The sequence below is a fragment of the Chiloscyllium plagiosum genome, chromosome 15 (genome assembly GCF_004010195.1).
Source record: "Chiloscyllium plagiosum isolate BGI_BamShark_2017 chromosome 15, ASM401019v2, whole genome shotgun sequence".
In the NCBI taxonomy this organism is placed as follows: Eukaryota; Metazoa; Chordata; class Chondrichthyes; order Orectolobiformes; family Hemiscylliidae; genus Chiloscyllium; species Chiloscyllium plagiosum.
In genome coordinates, this window is record NC_057724.1 from 41,782,415 (window position 1) to 41,804,063 (window position 21,649).

The 21,649-nt window shown below is 40.3% G+C and overlaps 1 protein-coding gene across 1 annotated transcript in view; it reads left to right on the forward strand.

Moving 5' to 3' along the window:
- gdpd2 (glycerophosphodiester phosphodiesterase domain containing 2) overlaps nucleotides 1-21,649 on the forward strand; it is a 104,231-nt gene that overhangs the window by 25,649 nt on the left and 56,933 nt on the right. The window contains exons 4-8 of the mRNA XM_043704773.1: nucleotides 1,481-1,540; nucleotides 4,102-4,200; nucleotides 13,539-13,632; nucleotides 19,115-19,260; nucleotides 19,561-19,643. Of these exons, the coding sequence (XP_043560708.1) occupies nucleotides 1,481-1,540; nucleotides 4,102-4,200; nucleotides 13,539-13,632; nucleotides 19,115-19,260; nucleotides 19,561-19,643 (482 nt within the window). The remainder of the gene's footprint in view (nucleotides 1-1,480; nucleotides 1,541-4,101; nucleotides 4,201-13,538; nucleotides 13,633-19,114; nucleotides 19,261-19,560; nucleotides 19,644-21,649) is intronic.

The following is a 21,649-nucleotide window of genomic DNA, read 5'->3' on the forward strand; positions in this document are numbered from 1 at the left end:
GGGGGATTCTGTCTTTGTTGCGGTTGGAGGGGTGGGGTTTGAGGGCAAAGGTACGGGATGTGGATGAGATGCGTTGGAGGGCATCTTCAACCATGTGCAAAGGGAAATTGCGGTCTCTAAAGAAGGAGGCCATCTGGTGTGTCCTGTGGTGGAACTGGTTTTCCTGGGAGCAGATACGGCGGAGGCGGGGGAATTGGAAATACAGGATGGCATCTTTGCAGGAGGTAGGGTGGGAAGTGGTATAATCCAGGTAGCTGTGGGAATTGGTGGGTTTGTACAAAATGTCAGTGTCAAGTCGATCGTCGTTAATGGAGATGGAGAGGTCCAGGAACTCCTTTTCCCTAGATGCTGTCTGACCTGCTGTGCTGTTCCAGCAATAAAGTTTCAGCTCAGAGATGGTCCAGGTGAACTTAAGGTCGGGATGGAATGTGTTGTGAAGTTGATGAACTGCTCAACCTCCTCGCGGGAGCATGAGGTGGCCCCGAAGATAAGGGATACAGAAAAATTTAGCTGTCTGGATACAGAATTGGCTGGCTCATAGAAGACGGAGAGTGATAGTAGATGGAAAGTATTCAACCTGGAACTTGGTGATCAGTGGTGTTCTGCAGCGATTGGTTCTGGGACCTCTATTTTTTGTGGCTTTTATAAATGACTTGGATGAGGAAGTGGAAGGGTGTGTTAGTAAGTTTGCCAATGACATGAAGTTTGGTGGAGCGGTGGACAGTGTGGAGGCCTGATGCAACGGGACATTGACAGGATGCAGAACTGGGCTGATAAGTGGCAGATGGAGTTCAGCCTGGAAAAGTGTGAAGTGATTCATATTGGAATGTCAAATTTGAATGCAGAGTACAAAGGTAAAAGCAGGATTCTTGGCAGTGTGGAGGAACAGAGGGATCTTGGGGTCCATGTCCATAAATCCCTCAAAGTTGTCACCTAAGTTGGTAATATTGTTAAGAAAGTGTATGGTGTGTTGGCTTTCATGAGCAGGGGGATTGAGTTTAAAAGCCAAGAGGTTATGCTGCAGCTGCATAGAGTCCTGGTTATGTCAGAGGTCCTTTTACACAGAGAATGATGGACGTGTGTAATGCACTGCCAGCGGTGGTAATAGAGTCAGATACATAGGGACATTTAAATGACTCTTGGATAGGCGCATGGATGATAGGAAAATGAATGGTATGTAGGTTAGTTTGATCTTAGAATAGGATAAAAGGTAAGCACAACATCAAGCGTCGAAGGGCCTGTACTGTGTTAAACTGTTCTATGTTCTAAAAGAAACATATTATGCAAATAGGCTACAGATTGTACAATCCAGTGACAATCCAATGTTAAGCAATAAATTTAATCCTACTGAAACCAATTATTAAAACTGTTCATTAACTCAAATACATTTACACCTTGGTGAATATGTGATTGCGGCATTAGAAATGAGTCAGACAATTACACACTAGTTTTTCAGGAAGTTACTGCTTTGTTGTTTCAGATACTTTCACTGTGTCAATTGGCTCTGCGAATACCACTTTCCTTACACTGGATTAATAAGGTAATGTTCCACAAATGGCAACAAAAGCTTAGCATGAGCATTATCAATTCTTTCTCCATTGCAACTTCTTTAATAATGAACATTTTATAATCAAGATAAAGGAAAATCCAAAGATGTTTTACCAGTATATAAAGTGCAAAAGGATAGTTCAGGAAAAAAATGGGACCAATCAGAGGTGAAGAAAGGACCCCGTGTAAAAATGCAGACGATATGGAAAGAATTTTAAATCAATTTTTTGTCTCCGTATTCAGAAAAGAAAGAGATGATGTGGATATAGTAATCCAAGGGGAACAGTGTAAAATATTGGACAAAATAATCATAACAAGAGAGGAAGAGGTCACGGAATTGGAATCATTGAAAGTGGATAAGATGGATTGTCCCCTAGGATGTTGACGGAGGTGAGGGAGGAAATAATAGATGCTCTGAGGATTATTTTCCAATTTTCACTAAACACAGGTGAGATGCCAGAGAACTGAAGGAATGCAAATGTGGTTCTGTTGGTTTAAGATGGTACAAAGGAAATGCCAAAGAATTATAAGCCAGTTTGTCTTACTTTGCTTGTTAGTAAATTGTTAGAATCAATCCTGAGAAATCAGATAAGTTGTCTCTTAGAAAGGCATAGACCAGGAGTGCTTGGAGGCAGAGGATGTGGGGGGGTGAGATCCTAAATGAGTACTTTGCGTTGGTATTCACCCAGGAAAAGGATATGAAGGATAGTGGGATTAGTGTGAAACATGCTAATATGCTAAGGCAGTTTCAGATCAGAAAGAAGTGGTGTCGGGTCACTTGAAAAGCATTAAGGTGGATGGGTCCCCAGAGCCCGATAGTATTTACCTCAGACTATTGAGAGAAACAAGAGAGGCAATTTTTGCAGAGTTAACCAAGATTTTTGTATCCTTGCTAGCCACAAGAGAGGTCCTGGAGGACTGATGAGTAACTAATGTTATTCATCTGTTCAAGAAGGAAAATAGGGATAATTTAGGAAACTACAGACTGATGAGTCTCACATCAGTGGTTGGGAACTATTGGAGAGAATTATTAAGAATAGAATTTGCACGTATTTAGAAAAGCATGGCCTAATTAGTGACAGCAGCATGGCTTTGTGCAGGGCAGGTCATGTCTTACGAACTTTATTCAATTGTTTGAGGACGTGACAGAGGTGATTGTTGAGGGTAGAGCAGTGAATGTTGTTTACATGGATTTTAGTAAGGCTTTTGACAATTTCCCTCATCCAGAATATTAAGATGCATGGGAGCCATGGTGACTTGGCTCCATGGATTCCAAATCAGCTTGCCTGTAGAAAGCAGAGGTTGGGATGGAAGGGTTATTTTCAGGCTGGAGGTCCCTGAGCAGTGGCGTTCTGCAGGGATCGATACTGGAACCTCTGCTGTTGGACATGTATATAAATGACTTGGATGAAAATTTAGATAAGAGGGTTAATAATTTGCAGACAATACAAAGATCAGTAGAATTGTGGATAGTGTTGAAGATCATCAAAGGATACAATAAGATAGAGATCAGTTGCAGGTATGGGCAGAGAAATCGCAGATGGAGTTTAATCTGCGTAAGTATGAGATGCTGCACTTTAGGAGATCAAATGTTAAGTATACAGTCAATGGTAGAACCTTGAACAGCGTTGATGTGCAGAGGATTCTTGGGATTCAAGACCATAGTTCGCTGAAAGTGGCCACACAAGTAGAATTGGGTGGTAAAGAAGGTGTATGGCATGCTTGCTTTCATTGGTCAGAGAATTGAGTACGAGAGTCAAGATGTCATGTTACAGGAAGGATGTGGAGGCTTTGGAAAAGGTGCAGAAGATGTTACCAGGATGCTGCCTGGACTACAGGGTAAGAGTTATAAGGAGCAACTTGAAAATCTCTGGTTGTTTTCTCTGGAGCATTGGAGGCTGAGTGAAGACTTGATAGGAGTCTATCAAATTATGAGATGCATAGATAAAGTTGACAGAATCTTTTTCCCAGAGTTGAAATGTCTAAAACTAGGGGGCATGCATTTAAGGAGGAGAAAGTGAGGACTGCAGATGCTGGAGATCAGAGTCGAAGAGTGTGGCGCTGGAAAAGCACAGCATGTCAGGCCACATCTGAGGAGCACGAGAGTCGATATTTCGGGAATAAGCCCTTCATCAGGAATAGTGGACCCAGAAACAATAGGGGCTTTTAAGGAACATTTAGATAAGTGCATGAATATGCAAGGAATGGAGGGAAATTGACCAAATGCAGGCAGAAATGTCTTCACCTGACAAAGGGGCTGCGCTCAAAAGCTTGTGATTTCAAATGAAGCTGTTGGACAAAGTCTTGGAATCATGTGACTTTTGACTTTGCCCACCCCAGTCCAACACCAGCACCTCCATATTGTCAAGAGTGTTTAACACTAACTCCAATGTTACACAATGAGGTATGATCTTGTGATCATGATATCAAAGCAGCTAACCCTATCGCTGATCTTCTCCTGTAGCCCAATGTGAAATCCTGCATTAATTCTGTAACAGCCTATTATTTTCATGTATTGCACTTTCATCTTGTATCTTTTCTTGTTTTCTCAAGGTTATAATCCTGATTTGTGTCCTACTGATCCTAATTTTAATGATAGTCATTAGAATTAAGTGGAAAGAAGAATGGGACACTATAAGCCTGTCAATTCAAGTGAGTTACACGATAATATGACTGCTTTAAATATAAACTGTATGCAGCAAATTACAAGTAAACTTTTTTCCAATTTATTTCCCTGGAATTTGTGTTCTGACCAAAACAGGAAGGATGCACCATCTCTCTCGTCTCACCCACTAAACTGGGTTGCGAGATGAAAATATTCATAAGGTGAATCCAGTAGAAAACAAAAGTCCCTTATCCCAATAAAGACCTTGTGCAATTATTTCAATTATGTCAGTTTTTCAACCCTCATCTTTTACCTCTAAGCATAATTTCCCAGCCAATTTAGTTTTGCGAATTGTGCTTATTGTTTGCAAATCATATAGGGATGACATTTCCACCTCCGGAAAAGTTTTTGTAAAAGCAATTTTGATATAAAGAAACTTAATATATTTCCTTTTAGCCTTTTCAAGTTATTAGTACCTCACTTCTAATTAAACAATGTCCTCATTTGTTACTCCACTACAAGCCACCACTTTTTTTGTTACAACCAGGTTTGGAGTATTACACAGTTATTCTAGTCCCACTACTATATGGATCATGACATAAAATAACAATACATGTTCCAGTTACTAAGTTGATCAATTAATAGCTTATCTATATCAGGCTGTAAATAAAAAGACCTTGAACTAAAATTCAGTAAAGAAGCAATAATTGCTTAATATACAATGGTCAGAGAACAGAGAAAGTGAGGACTGCAGATGCTGGAAACCAGAGTTTAGATCAGAGTGGTGCTGGAAAAGCACAGCAGGTCTGGCAGCATCCGAGGAGGAATCCTGTTGAAGGGCTTTTGCCCGAAAGGTCGATTTTCCTGCTCCTCGGATGCTGCCTGACATGCTGTGCTTTTCCAACACCACTCTGATCTAAACAATGGTCAGAGAACAGTCAGCAATATAGAAACATAAATGCCTTCTTTTCTAAATATCCCTAAATGCATACTTGAAAACATAACACAAAAGTATTCTTCAGTACAAACAAAAGCAGATTTCTCTGCAGAGACTGACTTTCTGAGAAAAAAACCCATTGACCAGTGAGTTATTCTTGAGGACAAAAGCTTAAAGGTTTTGAGTCTATTGCTCTGTCATTTTGACATGAATGGTTAAGTCACTAGTTATGATGGCTGCCTCTGAAGTCTTGTAGACATAGTTCGCTCAGTATTTTTGTTCAATCACTTTTTCAAAAGATCAAATAGCTTTCATCCTGAAGAGATATAAAAGATGTTCTTTTTGAAAAAAATGAGAGAAATCAACTCAGCAGCTTGTTTGTAGCAAGCTTTCCTTCATTTCAGATTATTCCTAGTAAACTTCCCTCCAACTGAACTAAATAAAACAAGAATCCTTCCAAGTCACTATTCAAAAATGGCCAACACAGTCTACAGCAAAGCCGTTATCACCAGTCATGTGATTTCCAGGAAGTTTTGTTTTTAAACAAATCTCCAAGTCCCCAGGGAACATTTGGTGACTTTGTTCAAAGAAACCATTCCAGTTTTCTCCACAAAACTTGAAACTAAATTCCTTTATCCACAATTCTCCAAAGCCTCAGTCCTCCAAGCAATGTCAGGTTTAAAGCATCTTTATAACATCTGCAATAAAAAAATCTTGGCCATTCTCTCATGTTCCCTCAATTGCATTGTTTACAAGAGAAAACCCACAATACAATGCTGTGAAAATGAATGGAGGACATAACATACATAGATTCATTGAGACACAAAGCACAGAAACAGATCCTTCGGTCCTACCTGCCAAACATAATCCTGAATTAAATTAGTCCCACCTGGCCCATATCCCTCCAAGCCCTTCTTATTCATCTTTTAAATGCTGTAATTGTAACGATCTCCACCACTTCCTCCAGAAGTTCATACCACATGTGAACCATTCTCTGTGTAAAAAGATTTGCCCCTCATGTTTTTGAAAATCTCTCTCCTCAAACCTTAAAAATGTGCCCTATGGCCTTGAAATACCCCATCCTAGGGAATCTTATTAGGTTTAACAACCTGAGTCCCCAATTTTGATATGTCCCATCAGAAGTTAAGGCCCAGAAGGTAATGGGTTCAGAATTAAAAAAATAACCTATAACTGATTTTGGAGGATTTCACTTGCTGAATTGGAATAAAACCATTGTTGTATTCTTCACAAGAATGTCCACGTTTAAATAGCTTGTTAAAAATCCCACATCTACATTCATGACTTTGGGTAAACCTTGCCCATCGAACAAGATTTGTTTCAAAAGCTGACTGATGTGTATGAGAACCCTCATGTGCTCCAATACACTTCTTAAAAAGGATGGTGATGTCTGTTTGTGCTTTTTCTTTCATTCTTCAATTATCTCATTCTGCATTTGTTCCATATAGTAGTTGATTTTGTTCATCTTCTATTTATTCACTCTTTTCCGAATTTAGTGATTGTTTTTTTTTAAATTACATTTTGAATTATACATCTGATTGCACTGTTATGTTCACAACTGATTTTACTACTAAACAAGTCTGTAGGTCATATTTTGCATTTTTTTTATTATGGTAATCTTTCACTGAAACATAAGCATGCAAATAATGCTGCAGATTTGGTTTTAACATTAGAACAGAAGCTTATTACATTAACAAAATGAAAATGAAGTGGAATAAATTACAAATGACACAATTTGAAAGATTTCAAAATACAGCAGAACAATATTCCATCTATCCTAACATTATCCTTTTACAGCACTCAAATCCTAGTGAGAGTTCTCTTCTCTACCACATCTTTTGGTTTGACTTAATTATATTTAATTCCTAGTCTTGACAGCTTGACAACCTGTTTTTGTTAAAGTCACTTCTATGAATGAGTAAAGTTTAAGTTCAAACAACCCCTTCAGTGTACCAACCAAATAGTTCCAGTCTGGAATTTTTCAAACTAAAACCCATATACTGAGGCAACCTATTTCTAAACTAACTCCGATCTCCATGAGAAATTTTTCTTAAATTTGACCCCAGCCAGATCTTCTGTGAACTGAAACAAAAATTTTACAAGCTATAGTTTTGCTAATCAATAAAACAATCCTTGATTCTTCTAAACTGAAAGCAAGTCAATGCCTTTCAATGTTTACTCTTTCCAATCTTAAAACTCTCATCATGCAAGCAAACATACATTATTACTACAGGAATGCCCCAGTCACCTGCCCTCTGACACATACTGCTTTAAAATTATTGCTTAAGATACAAACCCTAAAATAAATGATATTTATGTATATATGAATTACATATACGTCACAACTGTATGAGTGCATGAGGGTCTGCCATATGATGATATATGGACACCTAGACATTGTGATCCACTTCTCTCAGATTCAGGTTTAACATTCAGAGACGTGTCCACTGGTAACTTTATCTTTTGTAGGGTATGGTTATTGATTGTTTCTGTTTTTTTTAAGATAATCTGCGATAGAAATTCACTATTATAATCTCTAGTACAAAAATGGTTCTTCCACACTAATGGATCCATTCAAATTATCTAAAGGGATATCTGCTGCATCAGATAGTCAGCATTGTACATATGTCAAGCAAGGAAATACAATCTGTCTAGCAAATGACCGTGATCAACCATTACCAGCTAGACAGGTAATTAACCCTGGTTTATTGTAGAGTGCAGCATGCCGTCCCATGCATACCTAAAAATAAGGTGTTAATCTGGTGAACCCGCAGGACTATTTCCATGCTAATCTGTGTAAGAAGCATTCAACAGATAGGGCTAAGTGATTTTATAACCAACAGATTAGATCTAAGGTCTGCAGTCCTATTTCATCCAGTCATTAATGGTGGTAGACATTTAAAAACTCATTGGAGGAGAGGCATAAGAATCCTACTCATTGACTACAGTTCAGCCTTCAACACTATTATCCCCTCAAGACTGATTACTAAACAGTGATCTCGGACTAAGCCCCACTCTCTGCAACTGGATCCTTAGTTTCCTGACCCACAGGCCACAATCAGTGAAGGTTGGGGACAATATTTCAACCTCACTACACTCAAAACTGGAGCCCCCCCGGGGTGCATACACAGCCCCCTACTGTATACCCATGCATGCATCGCCAAATACCAAACTATTGCCATTTACAAGTTTGCTGATGACACCACCATAGTCGGTTGAATCTCAGATGACAATGAAACAGATTACAAACGGGAGGTGGAAGATCTGGAAAAATGGTGCACTGAGAACAACCTAGCTCTCAATATCAACAAAATCAAGGAACTCATAATTGACTTTCGGCAGGATGTTACTCATGCCCCCCCTACACATTCACAGCACAGAGGTGGAATGAGTGGAGAGTGTCAAGCTCCTGGGAGTGGTCATCCACAGTAAGCTTTCTTGAACTCTTCATGTGGACGCACCGGTTATAAAGGCCCAAATACGTCTCTTCTTTCTCAGGCAGCTGAGGAAATTTGGCATGACGGCAAATAACCTTGCCAACTTTTATAGGTGCGCCATCGAGAGCATCCTATCTTGCTGTATCACTTGTATGGCAACTGTACCATTCAAGAGAGTGATGAACTCAGCCCCGACAATCACAAAGGCCAACCTCCCATCTATAGAATCCATCTAGCAGGCCCGCTGTCAAGGAAAGGCTGCCAGCATTCTCAAAGATCCATCCCGCCCTACGAGTGTTTTTCTACAACCTCTACCATCGTGGAGATGGTACAGAAGCCTGAACACACGCAACAGCCGATTTCGCAACAGCTTTTACCCTAGTGTTGTTAGAATACTGAATGGACTTGCAAACCTTTAACATTCGCCTGTACCTGTGTTTTTGTTTTTGCCGCTGTTTACCTATTACTTACTTATCTATTCTAATCAACTCTGTGATCTGCCTGCATTGCTCGCAAGACAAAGCTTTTTACTGTGTCTCAGTACACGTGACAATAAATTAAATTGAATTGAATTCAATTCAATATCCCATCTTCAAGTATGGAAGAGCCCAGCACTAGAAAGCAAAAGACAATGCTGAAGGATTTGCAAGTGTTTTTCAGATAGAAGTAACAACTTACCAATCAATCTTCTCCTCCTCCTGAGATCCCCAGCTTCACAGATAGTCATAGTGTCATTGAGTCATAGGACTCTTTGTTCCAACTCCATGGCGACCACGTTTTCCAAGCTAAACTAATCCCATTTGCTTGTGCTTGGCCCATACCCCTCTTAAACCATCTCTATTCATGGTCCTATCCACATGTCTTTTAAATGTTGTAACTGCATCTACATCTACCACTTTCTCTGGCAGTTCATTTTATATGCCACCACTCTCTGTATGAAAAAGTTGATGCTCAGTTCCCTTTTAAATCTTTCACCACCTCACCTTAAACCTACATCCTCTAGTTTTGAATTTCTCTACCCTAGACAAAAGACCTTTGCTATTCACTTCATCTATGCCCCTCATGATTTTATAAATTTCCATAAGGTCACCCCTCAATGTCCTACAGTCCAGGGAAAAAGTCCCAGCCTCTCCTTATAACTCAAACCGTCCAATCAAATCTTTTTTGCACCCTTTCCAATTTAATAATATTCTTCCTGTAGCAGGGTGACCAGAACTGTACGCGGTACTCCAAAAGTGGCCTCACCAATGTCATGTACAGTCGCAACATGATGTCCCAACCCCTATACTCAGTGTTGTGACTAATGAAGGCAAGCCTTCAATGAACATAGAATATAGCACAGTACAGGCTCTTCAGCCCTCGATGTTGTGCCAGCCTTCCTACTCTAAGATTCTTTCTACATACCCTTCATTGTACTAACTTGCATTTGCCTATCTAAAAGTCGCTTATGAGTCCCTAATGTATCTGACTAAACTGCCACTGCTGGCAGTGCATTCCATGCACCTACCATTCTCTGAGTAAAGAACCGACCTCTGACATCTCCCCAAACCTTCCTCCAATCATCTTAAACTTATGCCTCCTTGTGATGGACATTTCTACCATGAAAAAAAGTCTCTGTCTATCGACTCTATCTATGCCTCTCAATATCTTGTACACCTCTACCAAGTCACCTCTCATCCTTCTTTGCTCCAATGAGAAAATCCCCAGCTCCCTCAACCTTTCTTCATAAGACACGCCCTCCAGTCCAGGCAGCATCCTGGTAAATCTCCTCTACACCCTCTCTAAAGCTTCGGCATCCTTCCTGTAATGAGGTGACCAGAACTGAACACAATATTCCAACTGTGGTCTAATCAGGACTCTGTAGAGCTGCAGCATAACCTCCTGGCTCTTAATTCCCCAGCAACTTAAAGCCAACATACCACGTGCCTTCTTAACAACCCTATTAACATGGGTGGTAACTTTGAGGGATCTATGGACAAGGGACCCAAGATCCATCTATTCTTCCACACTGCCAAGAATGATGCCTTTAACCCTATATTCTGCATTCAAATTTGATCTTCCAAAGTGAATGACTTCATACTTTTCCAGACTGAACTCTATCTGCCACTTATCAGCTCAGTTCTGCATCTGTCAATGTCCCATTACAACCTACAAAAGCCCTACACACTGTCCACAACTCCACCAACCCTCATACTAACACACCCTTCCACTTCCTCATCCAATTATTTATTAAAACCACAAAGAGCAGAGGTCCCAGAACCGATCCTTGCAGAACACTACTGATCACTGAGCGCCAGGCTGAATACTTCCCATCCACCACCACCACTCTCTGTCTTCTATGGGCCAGGCAGTTCTGTATCCAGACAGCCAAATTTTCCCTGTGTCCCATTCCTCCTTACTTTCTGAAAGAATCTACCATGGGGAACCTTATCAAATGCCATGATTTCCATGTATACCACGTCCACTGAAGATGCCAGCGTTAATGTAATTTGATTAACTCCACATGGTTTCAAGGAATCGCTGAAGGCTCTGGATTTTGCAAAGGCTATGTAACCAGATAGCATTCCAGCAATATTACTGAAAAGTGGTACTCCAGAATAAGATGCGCTCAAACCAATCTGTTCCAACGCAAGTACAAGTCTACATACAAATATGAAAAATTGATCAGGTATGTGTTCTACACAGAAAGTGGGAAAAATTTAACCAGCTAATTATTATCTTATAAGTTTGCTCTCGATCAGCAAAGTGGTGAAAGGTGTCATTGACGGTGCTATCAAAAACCACTTGAAAATCAATAGCTGAATGAACACCCTTATCATCAAGGCAATATTATATGGGTGTGACATCAAGGAGCCTCAGCAAAACTGGATTTAATGGGAATCAGGGGACTGCTCTCCAATGGTGAAAGTCATACACAACAGAAAATGGTTGTTGTTGTTGGAGGTCAATCATCTCAGCTCCAGGACATCACTATAGGATATCCTTAGGAAAGTGTTCTAGCCCCATGATCTTTAATTGCTTCATCAATGACCTTCCCTCCAATACAAGGGCAAAAATGGGAATGCTCACTGATGATAAGATAATGTTCAGCACGATCTGTAACTCCTGAAATACCGAACCAATCTGTATCCAAATGCAGCAAGACCTGGACATTCAGGCTTGGGCTGATAATAACATATAACATTCACATCACTTGATAATGAGGCAATGACCATGTCCATCAAGAGACAATCTAACTACTAACCTTGATATTAAATGTTGTGGCTATAATTGAATCCCTCATTATTAACATCCTTGCATTTAACATTGACCAGAAACTGAACTAGACCAGCCATTAAAATACCGTAGCTGCAAGGGATGGCCAAGAAGTTGGAAATTCCACGGTAAATAACTCACTTTCTGATTTACCAAAGCATGTCCACATACCACTGAGCACAAGTCGGCACGGTAGTTAGCACTGCTGCCTCACAGCGCCAGAGACCCGGGTTCAATTCCCGCCTCAGGCAACTGTCTGTGTGGAGTTTGCGCATTCTCTCCGTGTCTGCGTGGGTTTCCTCCGGGTGCTCTGGTTTCCTCACACAGTCCAAAAATGTGCAGGTCAGATGAATTGACCATGTTAAATTGCCCGTAGTGTTAGGTGAAGGGGTAAACGTAGGGGAATGGGTCTGGGTGGGTTGCTCTTCGGCGGGTCGGTGTGGACTTGTTGGCCCAAAGGGCCAGTTTCCACACTGTAAGTAATCGAATCTAAAAAAAAAGTCTGGAGAATGATGGAATAGTCTTCACTTGTCTGGATGAATGCAGCTCCAATAGTACTCAACAAGTTCAAAGCCATCAAGATCAAAGTGACCCACTTGATTGACACCTCACCTACCACTTTCAGCATTCAGATACTTTAGCACCAGCACACAGTGACAGTAGTATGTACAATATAAAGAATGTGCTGCAATCATTCACCAAAGCTCCTTACGCACCATCCTTCAGACAAGCAATCTCTACACCCAGAAAGGCAATGACCCAGCAACATAGTAATATCACCATCTCTTTGCCACAAATCATCCTGACTTGGAATCATATCACCCTTTCTTTATTGTTATTCCTGGAACTCCCTTAACAGCATACACCCCATGGAGTGTAGTCGTTCAAGATGTAGATTAACACCACTTTCTCAAAAACAATTAAGGGTGGTTAATAGGTGCTGGCTTAACCAGTGATAACCACATCTCTTGGCAGAGCTATTTATCTGCCTGACAGTCAGATGGCTAACAATTCTCCAAGGTAAGACCTCTTCCCAAAAGAGAGGCAGTGATTTCATATGAAAGCAAGTAACACTGCTTCCAACAGGTAAATTGTTGTAATGCAGCTGCTGGAATTCTAGGTGTCTCCAGCTCACAACTGCCATTCCCCCCACCCCCGCGCCCCCCTCACTCAACCCCACCCCGACCTTTTAGCCATATATGATGGAGTCTGTAACCACAAAACATCCAACCATATGTGTTAGAGACATAGCCAAAAGAAAGTAACACAACTTCTGCCAAACCCCATTGTCTTGTTCATGGGAAATGGTATCAGTAATTGCAGCATATAATTTATTTACATGTGGTTCAATTAATTGTTAACATGTAGTTCTAAGACTTTAGAGTCACACCATATAAGGCTCTTTAATACATGATTGGAGTAGACACCGCATCAACTATGCTGTATATTTGACAGCTCATTATTGGAAACAGTGATAAATAAACAAAGGAACAGAATGGGCATATGGGATTAAAACTACCACATGCGGAGAATGAACAAAAGAATAGATCACTGTTTGGTCTGGATGGACTGTTTTTAATTTGTAATTTCATTCATACAGAATTAAATATAACTGAACTTTGCGGTTTGTATCGTAAATACTCCTGTTTCTGCTCTATTTTTGAAAGTGAAGAAACAATTTGCTAACATTGCTTAAAATTTTTATTTTTGAAGTTTGAAGATGTATTCTGCTATGCAGGTTACAGCTCCTTTTCTCCACCTTGGTGCAGTTGTTGCTGTGACGATCATGGCCTGGTTCATCATTGATCAACTTTTCAAGTCAAAGAGAAGAAGTGAGTAATGTAAAGACAACACAATGGCAAAAAATGCAAGTCGCTGTATTTCAGTCTACTTTTTAAAGTGAGAAGTTATAATCTAAATTTCCCATAGTAGATTCTGCTATCAAGTTTATTGTGATGGGTAAACTTGTATTTGCCTTGAAAAGTTAGTAGTGAGCTGTCTTTTTGAATCAACGATGTCCATCGAATGGAGTGATTGGTACACTGACATTGCTGTTAGGCAGAGAGTTCCAAGATATTTGACTGAACGACACTGAAGCGACTGAAATATTTATTTTCCTTAAAGAGACCATTTGGCACATCGAGTCTGCACCAACCCTCTGTGGCATACATCTGTTATTCTTGTGCTTCTCAGTGGTTATCATCGTGGATTTGGAATGTATTGTCATAGGAGTCTTGGTGTTTGCTGCAGTGCACCTTGTAGGTGGTACACACTGCTGCTGCTGTATTTTGATTGTGGAGGAAACAAATGTTGAAGGCAATAGATGGAGTGCGAGGCAAGTGAACTGCTTTATCTTTGATGGTATCTAACCTTTTGAGTTTTGTTGGAACTACGCTCATCCGTGCAAGTGGAGAGTATTCTATAACATTGCTGATTTGTTCCTTGTAGATGTTGGACTGACTTTGGGTGTTAGGAGATAATTAACTCACTACAGACTTCCTAGCCTCAGACCTACTCTGTAACTACAGTATTTACAGGCTGACCCAGTTCAATTTCATGATGATGGAGGCACTGATACTGGAGGATTTAGTGATAGTAATGCCATGAATGTCAAGGGCAAGGTGGTAGATTGTCTCTTGTTGGAGATTATCATCACCAGACTTTTCTTTGTCAGCTTGAATCTGGATTTTTGATTTAGATCTTTTTAAAATGGACAAAAGTACTTTACAGCCTGAGGAGTCACACATTCAACTGACATTGTGCAATCCTCAGTGAACATTCCCACTTCTAACCTTATGATGGAAGGAAAATCATTGATGAAGCAGCTGATGCTTGTTGGGCTTACAACTGTACCCTGAGAGATGTGCTGGGACTGAGATGAATGACCTCCAACAAAAACAATCACTTTCTATTCAGCTCGGTATAACTCCAACTACCAGAGAGATTTCCCCTGACCCTCATTGATTCAAGTTTTGCTTGTGCTTCTTGATGCTGCACTTAATCAAATGTTGCTTTCAGTTCAAAAGTAGTTTCTGTCACCTTAAAATAAACAGAAAGAACTGTAGATACTGGAAATCTGAAACAAAAACAAAGGATCCTGCAAGACGCAACAGATTTGGCAGCATCTATAAGGAGATAACAGTTAATATTTCGAGTCAAGTGACCCTTCGTCAGATTCTGTAGTAAAAATGCTTTGTGCTATTGCAAAAATATTTTAAGGTCCCATTGCTTTTCTGGTACCAAGTGCCTTCAGTCATCTGGACATCATGTGGAGTGAATTGAATTGCTGAAGACTGGCATCTATGATACTGGAAATTTCAGGAGGAGGCAAGATGCATCGACTACTTGGAACCTTTGACCAAAAATGGTGGCAAATGCTTCAGCCTTATCGTTTACATTAATGTGCTGTGCTCCCCATCATTGTGAATGGATGTTTCTGGATAATGCCTCTTCCTGTTAGTTATTTAATCATTCACTATAATTCACTGTTGGATGTGGCAGGACTGAAGAACTTAAATCTCTTCAGTTGATTATGGGATTGCTTTGCTTTGATTGTTGCATGCTGTTTCTGCTGTTTGGCATGCAAGTAGTCTTGTGTTTTTGCTTCAGTGCTTGTCACCTCAATGTTAGGTGGGCCTGGTGTTGCACCTGGCTTGCTTTACTCTAAGTTCTTCATTGAACTTTAATGTGGATATTGTTACAATATGGAGGTGGACCCCTCTGCTACTTAAACCCCAACACCCAGAAAAATCTCACCCCACCTCGTAAACTGTTAAAATATGAGTGACAGAGAACTCCCAAATTCCACAATTTAAAGAAAATAAGATCAATTTATTTTTTATCTCTAAAAGTGAACATTAAACACAACTATTCACAATTCTAAGCCCCCCTTTCTCTTACCTGCTTACTATCTGGCTCCAATTCTATAGCAATATACTGTTCCAATAAGATGCATATTAAAATTACATCGATATAATTTCAAAATCACACAGCTGCTGTCATCTTCTGTCTTTCTGGCTGAAGATCTCCTTGGGTCATCATCTTTCTTTTTACTGTGAGTGTATTTCATATGAAAAGTTACCTTTGATAGTCAGTGTTTCCTAATTTCTTGGCAGCCTTCATCTTCATAACAATATTGTGCAAATTTTCGATGCTGCTGGGAATCTTTACATTGAGCAAGTGCATCTCCAGAATTCAGACCCACATTACATTTGAATTTTCAACCATTTGTATACATCTGGAAATCTTGTTCTCCAATTGAGCAGGTTCTAACTCAAGTCCTAGAGTCATGGAGTCGTAGAGCTGTACGGCATGGAAATATATCCTTCAGTTCAACTCATTCATGCTGACCAGATATCCTAAATTAATCTAGTCCCATTTACCAGCATTTGGCCCATATCCCTGTAAATCCTTCCCATTCATATACCCATCCAGATGCCTTTTGAATGCCATAATTGTACCAGCCACCACCACTTCTTCTGGCAGCTCCTTCCATATACACACCACCCTCTGCATGAAAAGGTTGCCTCTTAGGTCCCTTTTAAATCTTTCCCCTCTAACCTTAAATCTATACTCTGGAGAATCTAAACGAATCTAATCTAAACAAAGTCTATGTGTCAGGATCAACCAATATTTGGATAGTCAAGGTCTGATTAGACATGGTCAGCATGGATTTGTGGACAGAAAGTCATGTCTGACAAATCATTTAGAGTTTTTCAAAGACATAAACAAGAGGATAGATAAGGGTAGGGCAGTGGATGTTGTCTACATGGATTTTAGTAAGGCCTTTAACAGTAGGCCAGTCATGAGGGTTAGGTTGCATGGGATCTAGGGAGAACTAGCTAATTGGATTCAAAATTGGCTTGATGGTAGGAAGCAGAGGGTGATGGTTGAAGGTTGTTTCTCAGACTGGCGGCCTGTGACTAGTAATGTGCCATAGAGGTCAGTGCTGGGAATTTTGTTATTTGTTATTTATATAAATGGTCTGGATGTGATTGTACAAGGCAAATTAGTATGTTTGTGGATGATAGAAAATTAGGAAATATCATTGGTAGCGAAGAAGCTTATCAAAACTTACAGAGGAATCTTGATCAGATGGAGAAGTCGGCTGAGGATTGCAAATAGAATTCAATACAGATAAGTGTGAGGTTTTGCCCTTTGGAAAGTCAAAACAAAGTAGAACTTCTACAGTAAATGGTAAGGTCCTAAGGACTGTTGTGGAGCAGAGGGACCTTGTACATATTTCTTTGAAAGCAGCATCACAGGTAGACAGGGTGGTAAAGAAAGCATTCAGCATGCTCTCCTTCATTGGTTGAGGCTTTCAGTGTGGAGTTGGGACATCATGTTACAGTTGTATAATCATTGGTGAGGCTGCACTTGGGGTATTGTGTACAGTTTTGGTCACCCTGTTATAGGAAAGACATAGTTAAACTGGGAAGAGTGCAAAGAAGATTTACAAGGGTGTTGCCAGGAGTAGGCCTGAGTTAGAGGCAGAGGTTGGCTGGGATAAGACTTTATTCCTTGGAATGTAGGAGGAAGAGGGGTCACCTTATTGAGGTGTATAACATCATGAGTAATATTGATAAGATGAATGCATACAGATTTTTTACCTAGGGGTGGGGAATTGAAAACTGGACAGCATAGGTTCAAGGGGAAAAGTTTAAGAAGAACCTGAGGGGCAATATCTTCATGCAGAGAGTGGTGTGTATATGGAATGAATTGCCAGAGAAGTGGTTGAGGCCGGTACAATAGCAACATTTAAAAAAAAATTGGATAGGTACATGGATGGGAAGAGTTTAGAGGGATATGGACCAAATGTGAGCAATTAGAACTAGCTGAGTGGGTACCATGATCAGCATGTAGCATTTTGGGCTAAAGGGCCTGTTTCCATGTTGTATTTCTCTATGACTAGATGATTAATTGGGACCAGCCAATCTGTGCTTATTTTCATCCAATTACCTCACTGGCTATCAATACAGTGTTTGGAGATAATTGTCTAATCATTACTCACTGGAATTATTTGGAGTGGGGCTTGACCCTTTAGTTCAGAGTGTGATCATTAAAACCAAATGTTTACTCACCATTTAACTTACTTTATGGTTGAAAAAATGTGTACTGCACATATCTTGTTCCTGAAGGGAACTGTCTGCCAACAACACAAAAGTAAAAGAAAATTACCCTGATGATTCCAACACTCTATTTATGTGAAGTAACAAAGATTCTACTGGGAGACCAGTGGGTGTAGGACTGGAATGAAGACAAATATCTTCACTCAAAGTGTCGTGATTATTTGTAATTGTCCACTGTGAAGAGCTATGGATATTCAGTTGATAAATAATTTCAAGACCGAGACTGATTGATAGATACTTTGAGTGGACAAGAGAATCAAGTAATATATCAAGTAATATGGGGATGAGGAAGAAAATAGAGTTGATGTACATGTCCATGCATGGCTTTATTAATGCCAGACCATGTTTCATAGATTGCATTATCTACTCTTATTTCTTTTCCTTACATTCTTGTAATGTTGATGTCCTAAAACAAAAATGAGTCAAAGCCAAACAAAAATTACAAAAGTTACCAGGGTTGATTCAAAACAAATTTTAAAACAGAAATCTTAATGTCCAGTTGTAATGGAGACAAACTGGGAGAACTTTAATGAGCTAAGACTTTCTCTGTATTTCAGGTTTATTATTAGCTGGCCTAGTTTCCCAGGAACCTGGCAGATGAAAAGAGGAAACAGCAACTCGAGCAAACTGTAAAATGTCTTTCGTGCACGATTGTGGGAGAAGAAAGTGTTGCCCTTTTCATCCTTACCCTTCCATGGAAATTTGCTTCATTCTATTATTAGACCATCCTCTGATAATTTCCTGAACCTCATCTCATCATATCCATCTATTTCAATAACGATTTCAATGGCATTCGCCAATGTTTTTCAACTTCCAATGTCAATCAGTTTACACAATGTCAATATGTTCCTCTCTTTCCCCTCCAAATGACCACCATAATCCATAATATTTCCCCACTCAAAAGTATGTCAACCCACTCTTTTTCTCCTTCCTTCCTCTCCACTGTATCCAGAGCTGAAGGCTAATTGTCATTCTGTCAACCTGACTGTGACCAGGAGATGAAGTCCAAAGATGTTAATCAGAACCTCCCCTTAAATTCAATACCTTCTCCAGGATGCTGGTATCCCTGGGCTTCCCAGCCATAAAATTCCCCCTCAATATCAAGATCAGGATGCTGAAATGGATAGTTGTAGTATCGAAATCTCAACAATGGAGATTTGTCACCACTTTACACTTTTGTTTTCAGGTTTGCAGGTGATTATACCAATGTTCTACCTTGGAGTGGTGATAATTCTTTATTTCATTCCACTTGCAATTTCCTCCCCTTGTATTATTGAAAGGAAAGATCTGCCACCACGACCAGCCATGATGGGACACCGTGGAGCACCCATGGTAGGTACCTGCTATTCTATTCCAGAAAGACAGTTAGTGAAGGATAGAACTAGAGCTAATTTTACACATTTTAACAATAATTTAGAGAGTTACACAATACAAGTATAGACCTGCTAATGTAGCAAACACTGTCTCAGACTGTATCTATTTGTGAGGGCTGAAATGAATGACCAGAACATTTAAACACAGGTAATATTGAATTAACATGTTCATTATCGATGGTACTTGGCTAGGATGTGTTTAATACTGTTGCTATGCATAGAATGCATTAGATGGTGACTGTTCTATATATTGTTTTAGTTGGCGCCAGAGAATACCCTGATGTCATTTGAGGAAACTGTGAAATGTGAGGCATCTACTTTTGAAAGTGATGTACAGATCAGGTATGTGATGAGGAGCCGTTTTTAAAACCATCACATGTATTGAAGTTATCTTACCAATTTGATTTCATTATTTTCTAACATTTCCTACACAATCCCTCTGTAATCATTCTGACCCCAACGTCAGCTCCTCCATAATCCCATGATAGAAAAGTGAAATACAAACAAGAAACATTGGAAAGTTCTCAGGTCAGGCAGCAACTGTGGAAGGAGAAACAGAATTAATGACTGGAAAATTCTGTGAGGTTTGAACACACTTATATACACTCAAACTTTTCTCCTGCTTAAGAAAGTTCAATCCTTACTCTAGGCCGAGGTAAGGCTTCAAAAGCTTGGAAAAAAATAGTTGTTGAAATCATGATTAGATTAGATTCCCTACAGTGTGGAAACAGGCCATTTAGTCCAACAAGTCCACACCAACCCTCCAAAGAGTAACCCAGCCAAACCCATTTCCCTCTGACTAATGCACTTAATACTATGGGCAATTTAGCATGGCCAATTCATCTGGCCTGCATGTGTTTGGACAGTGGGAGGAAACCAGAGCACCCAAAGGAAACCTACCTATGTGCAAACTCCACACAGACAGTCACTCAAGGCTTGAATCGAACCTGGGTCCCTGGTGCTGTGGGGCAGCAGTGCTAACTACTGAGCCACCACACCACCCATAAATGGCAGGAAGGTTATAGAGATTTTTTTGCTTTTGGCACAAGTCCAATTTCTATTTGAGAGACCTGGGGTTCTCTATTGCACTACCATTGTCCAGTCTGCTGGATTTAAGGTACGGTCACCAGTAGGCAGGGTACAGATATCAAGTGTTTATCAGGGCTTAATAACCAGGACCACAGTTCTTTATGGGGCCCATTATGTTAGAAACCAGGCCTTTAGCAGTCTCCTAGCCAGTAATTTCTGTCCCTGCCCCGACCAGCAGGCAGATACCCATCTACTCACAAGCCATTTCTATTCCGAAGTGAGTTGGCTGAGTTATATTTCTATGAAAGCTTTAGCATATATGCATCTACACATTTATAAACATATAAATGTAGATGGTTCAGCCCTTCAAGCCTGCTGCAATATTCAAAATGCTCATGATTTGATTGTGATGAAAAATCCACATTTCTGCATACCCACATTAACCTTTCAACTCCTTGCTTAACAAAATGTTATCAATCACTGCCTTAAAAATATTCAAGGACTCTGCCTCCACCACCTTTTCAGAAGAAGCACTCACAAAATATCATTATCTCCGTTTTAAATGAGTGACTCCTGATTTTCAAATTGTGACTCCTGATTTTTAAACATTGTTCTAGATTTCTCCATAAGAGGAAATGTCCTTTCCACATCCACCTCTCAATCAAGTCACCTCTTACGCTTCAAAATTAGCAGATGCAGGCCTAGACTATCCAGCCTGTCCACATAATGCAACCACTATTGCAAGTATTAGTCAAGTGAACCTTCTCTGAACTGCCTCCAACACTTAAGACCATAAGACCATAAGTCATAGGAGTGGAAGTAAGGCCATTCGGCCCATCGAGTCCACTCCGCCATTCAATCATGGCTGATGCGCATTTCAGCTCCACTTACCAGCGTTCTCCCCGTAGCCCTTAATTCCTCTAGACAACAAGAATCTATCAATCTCGGCCTTGAAGACATTTAGCGTCCCGGCTTCCACTGCACTAATTATTACTGGGGGTATTACTGGGGGTGGATTGTAGTTTAAAATAAAAACAAATAAATATTCATGTTGATTTTGGTGGTGGGGAGGGCATTCATTTGTGTATGATGACACTTCTGTGTAGAGAAAAAATAGGAAAAACAACCAGCCTTCAGGTCAATGGGATCCAATAAACTTCCTCTTGAGAACGGACACTTCCCTTTCTGATTGGGAACTCAGTGAAAGCTGACGTCCTCTCCCATCTCCTCAGTGTTGACCGTCCACAAGGAACCAGTTTGACAGAATCCACCCCCCCCCCCCCCCCCCCCCCCCCCCCCCCCCCCGCCTCCGGAAAGCC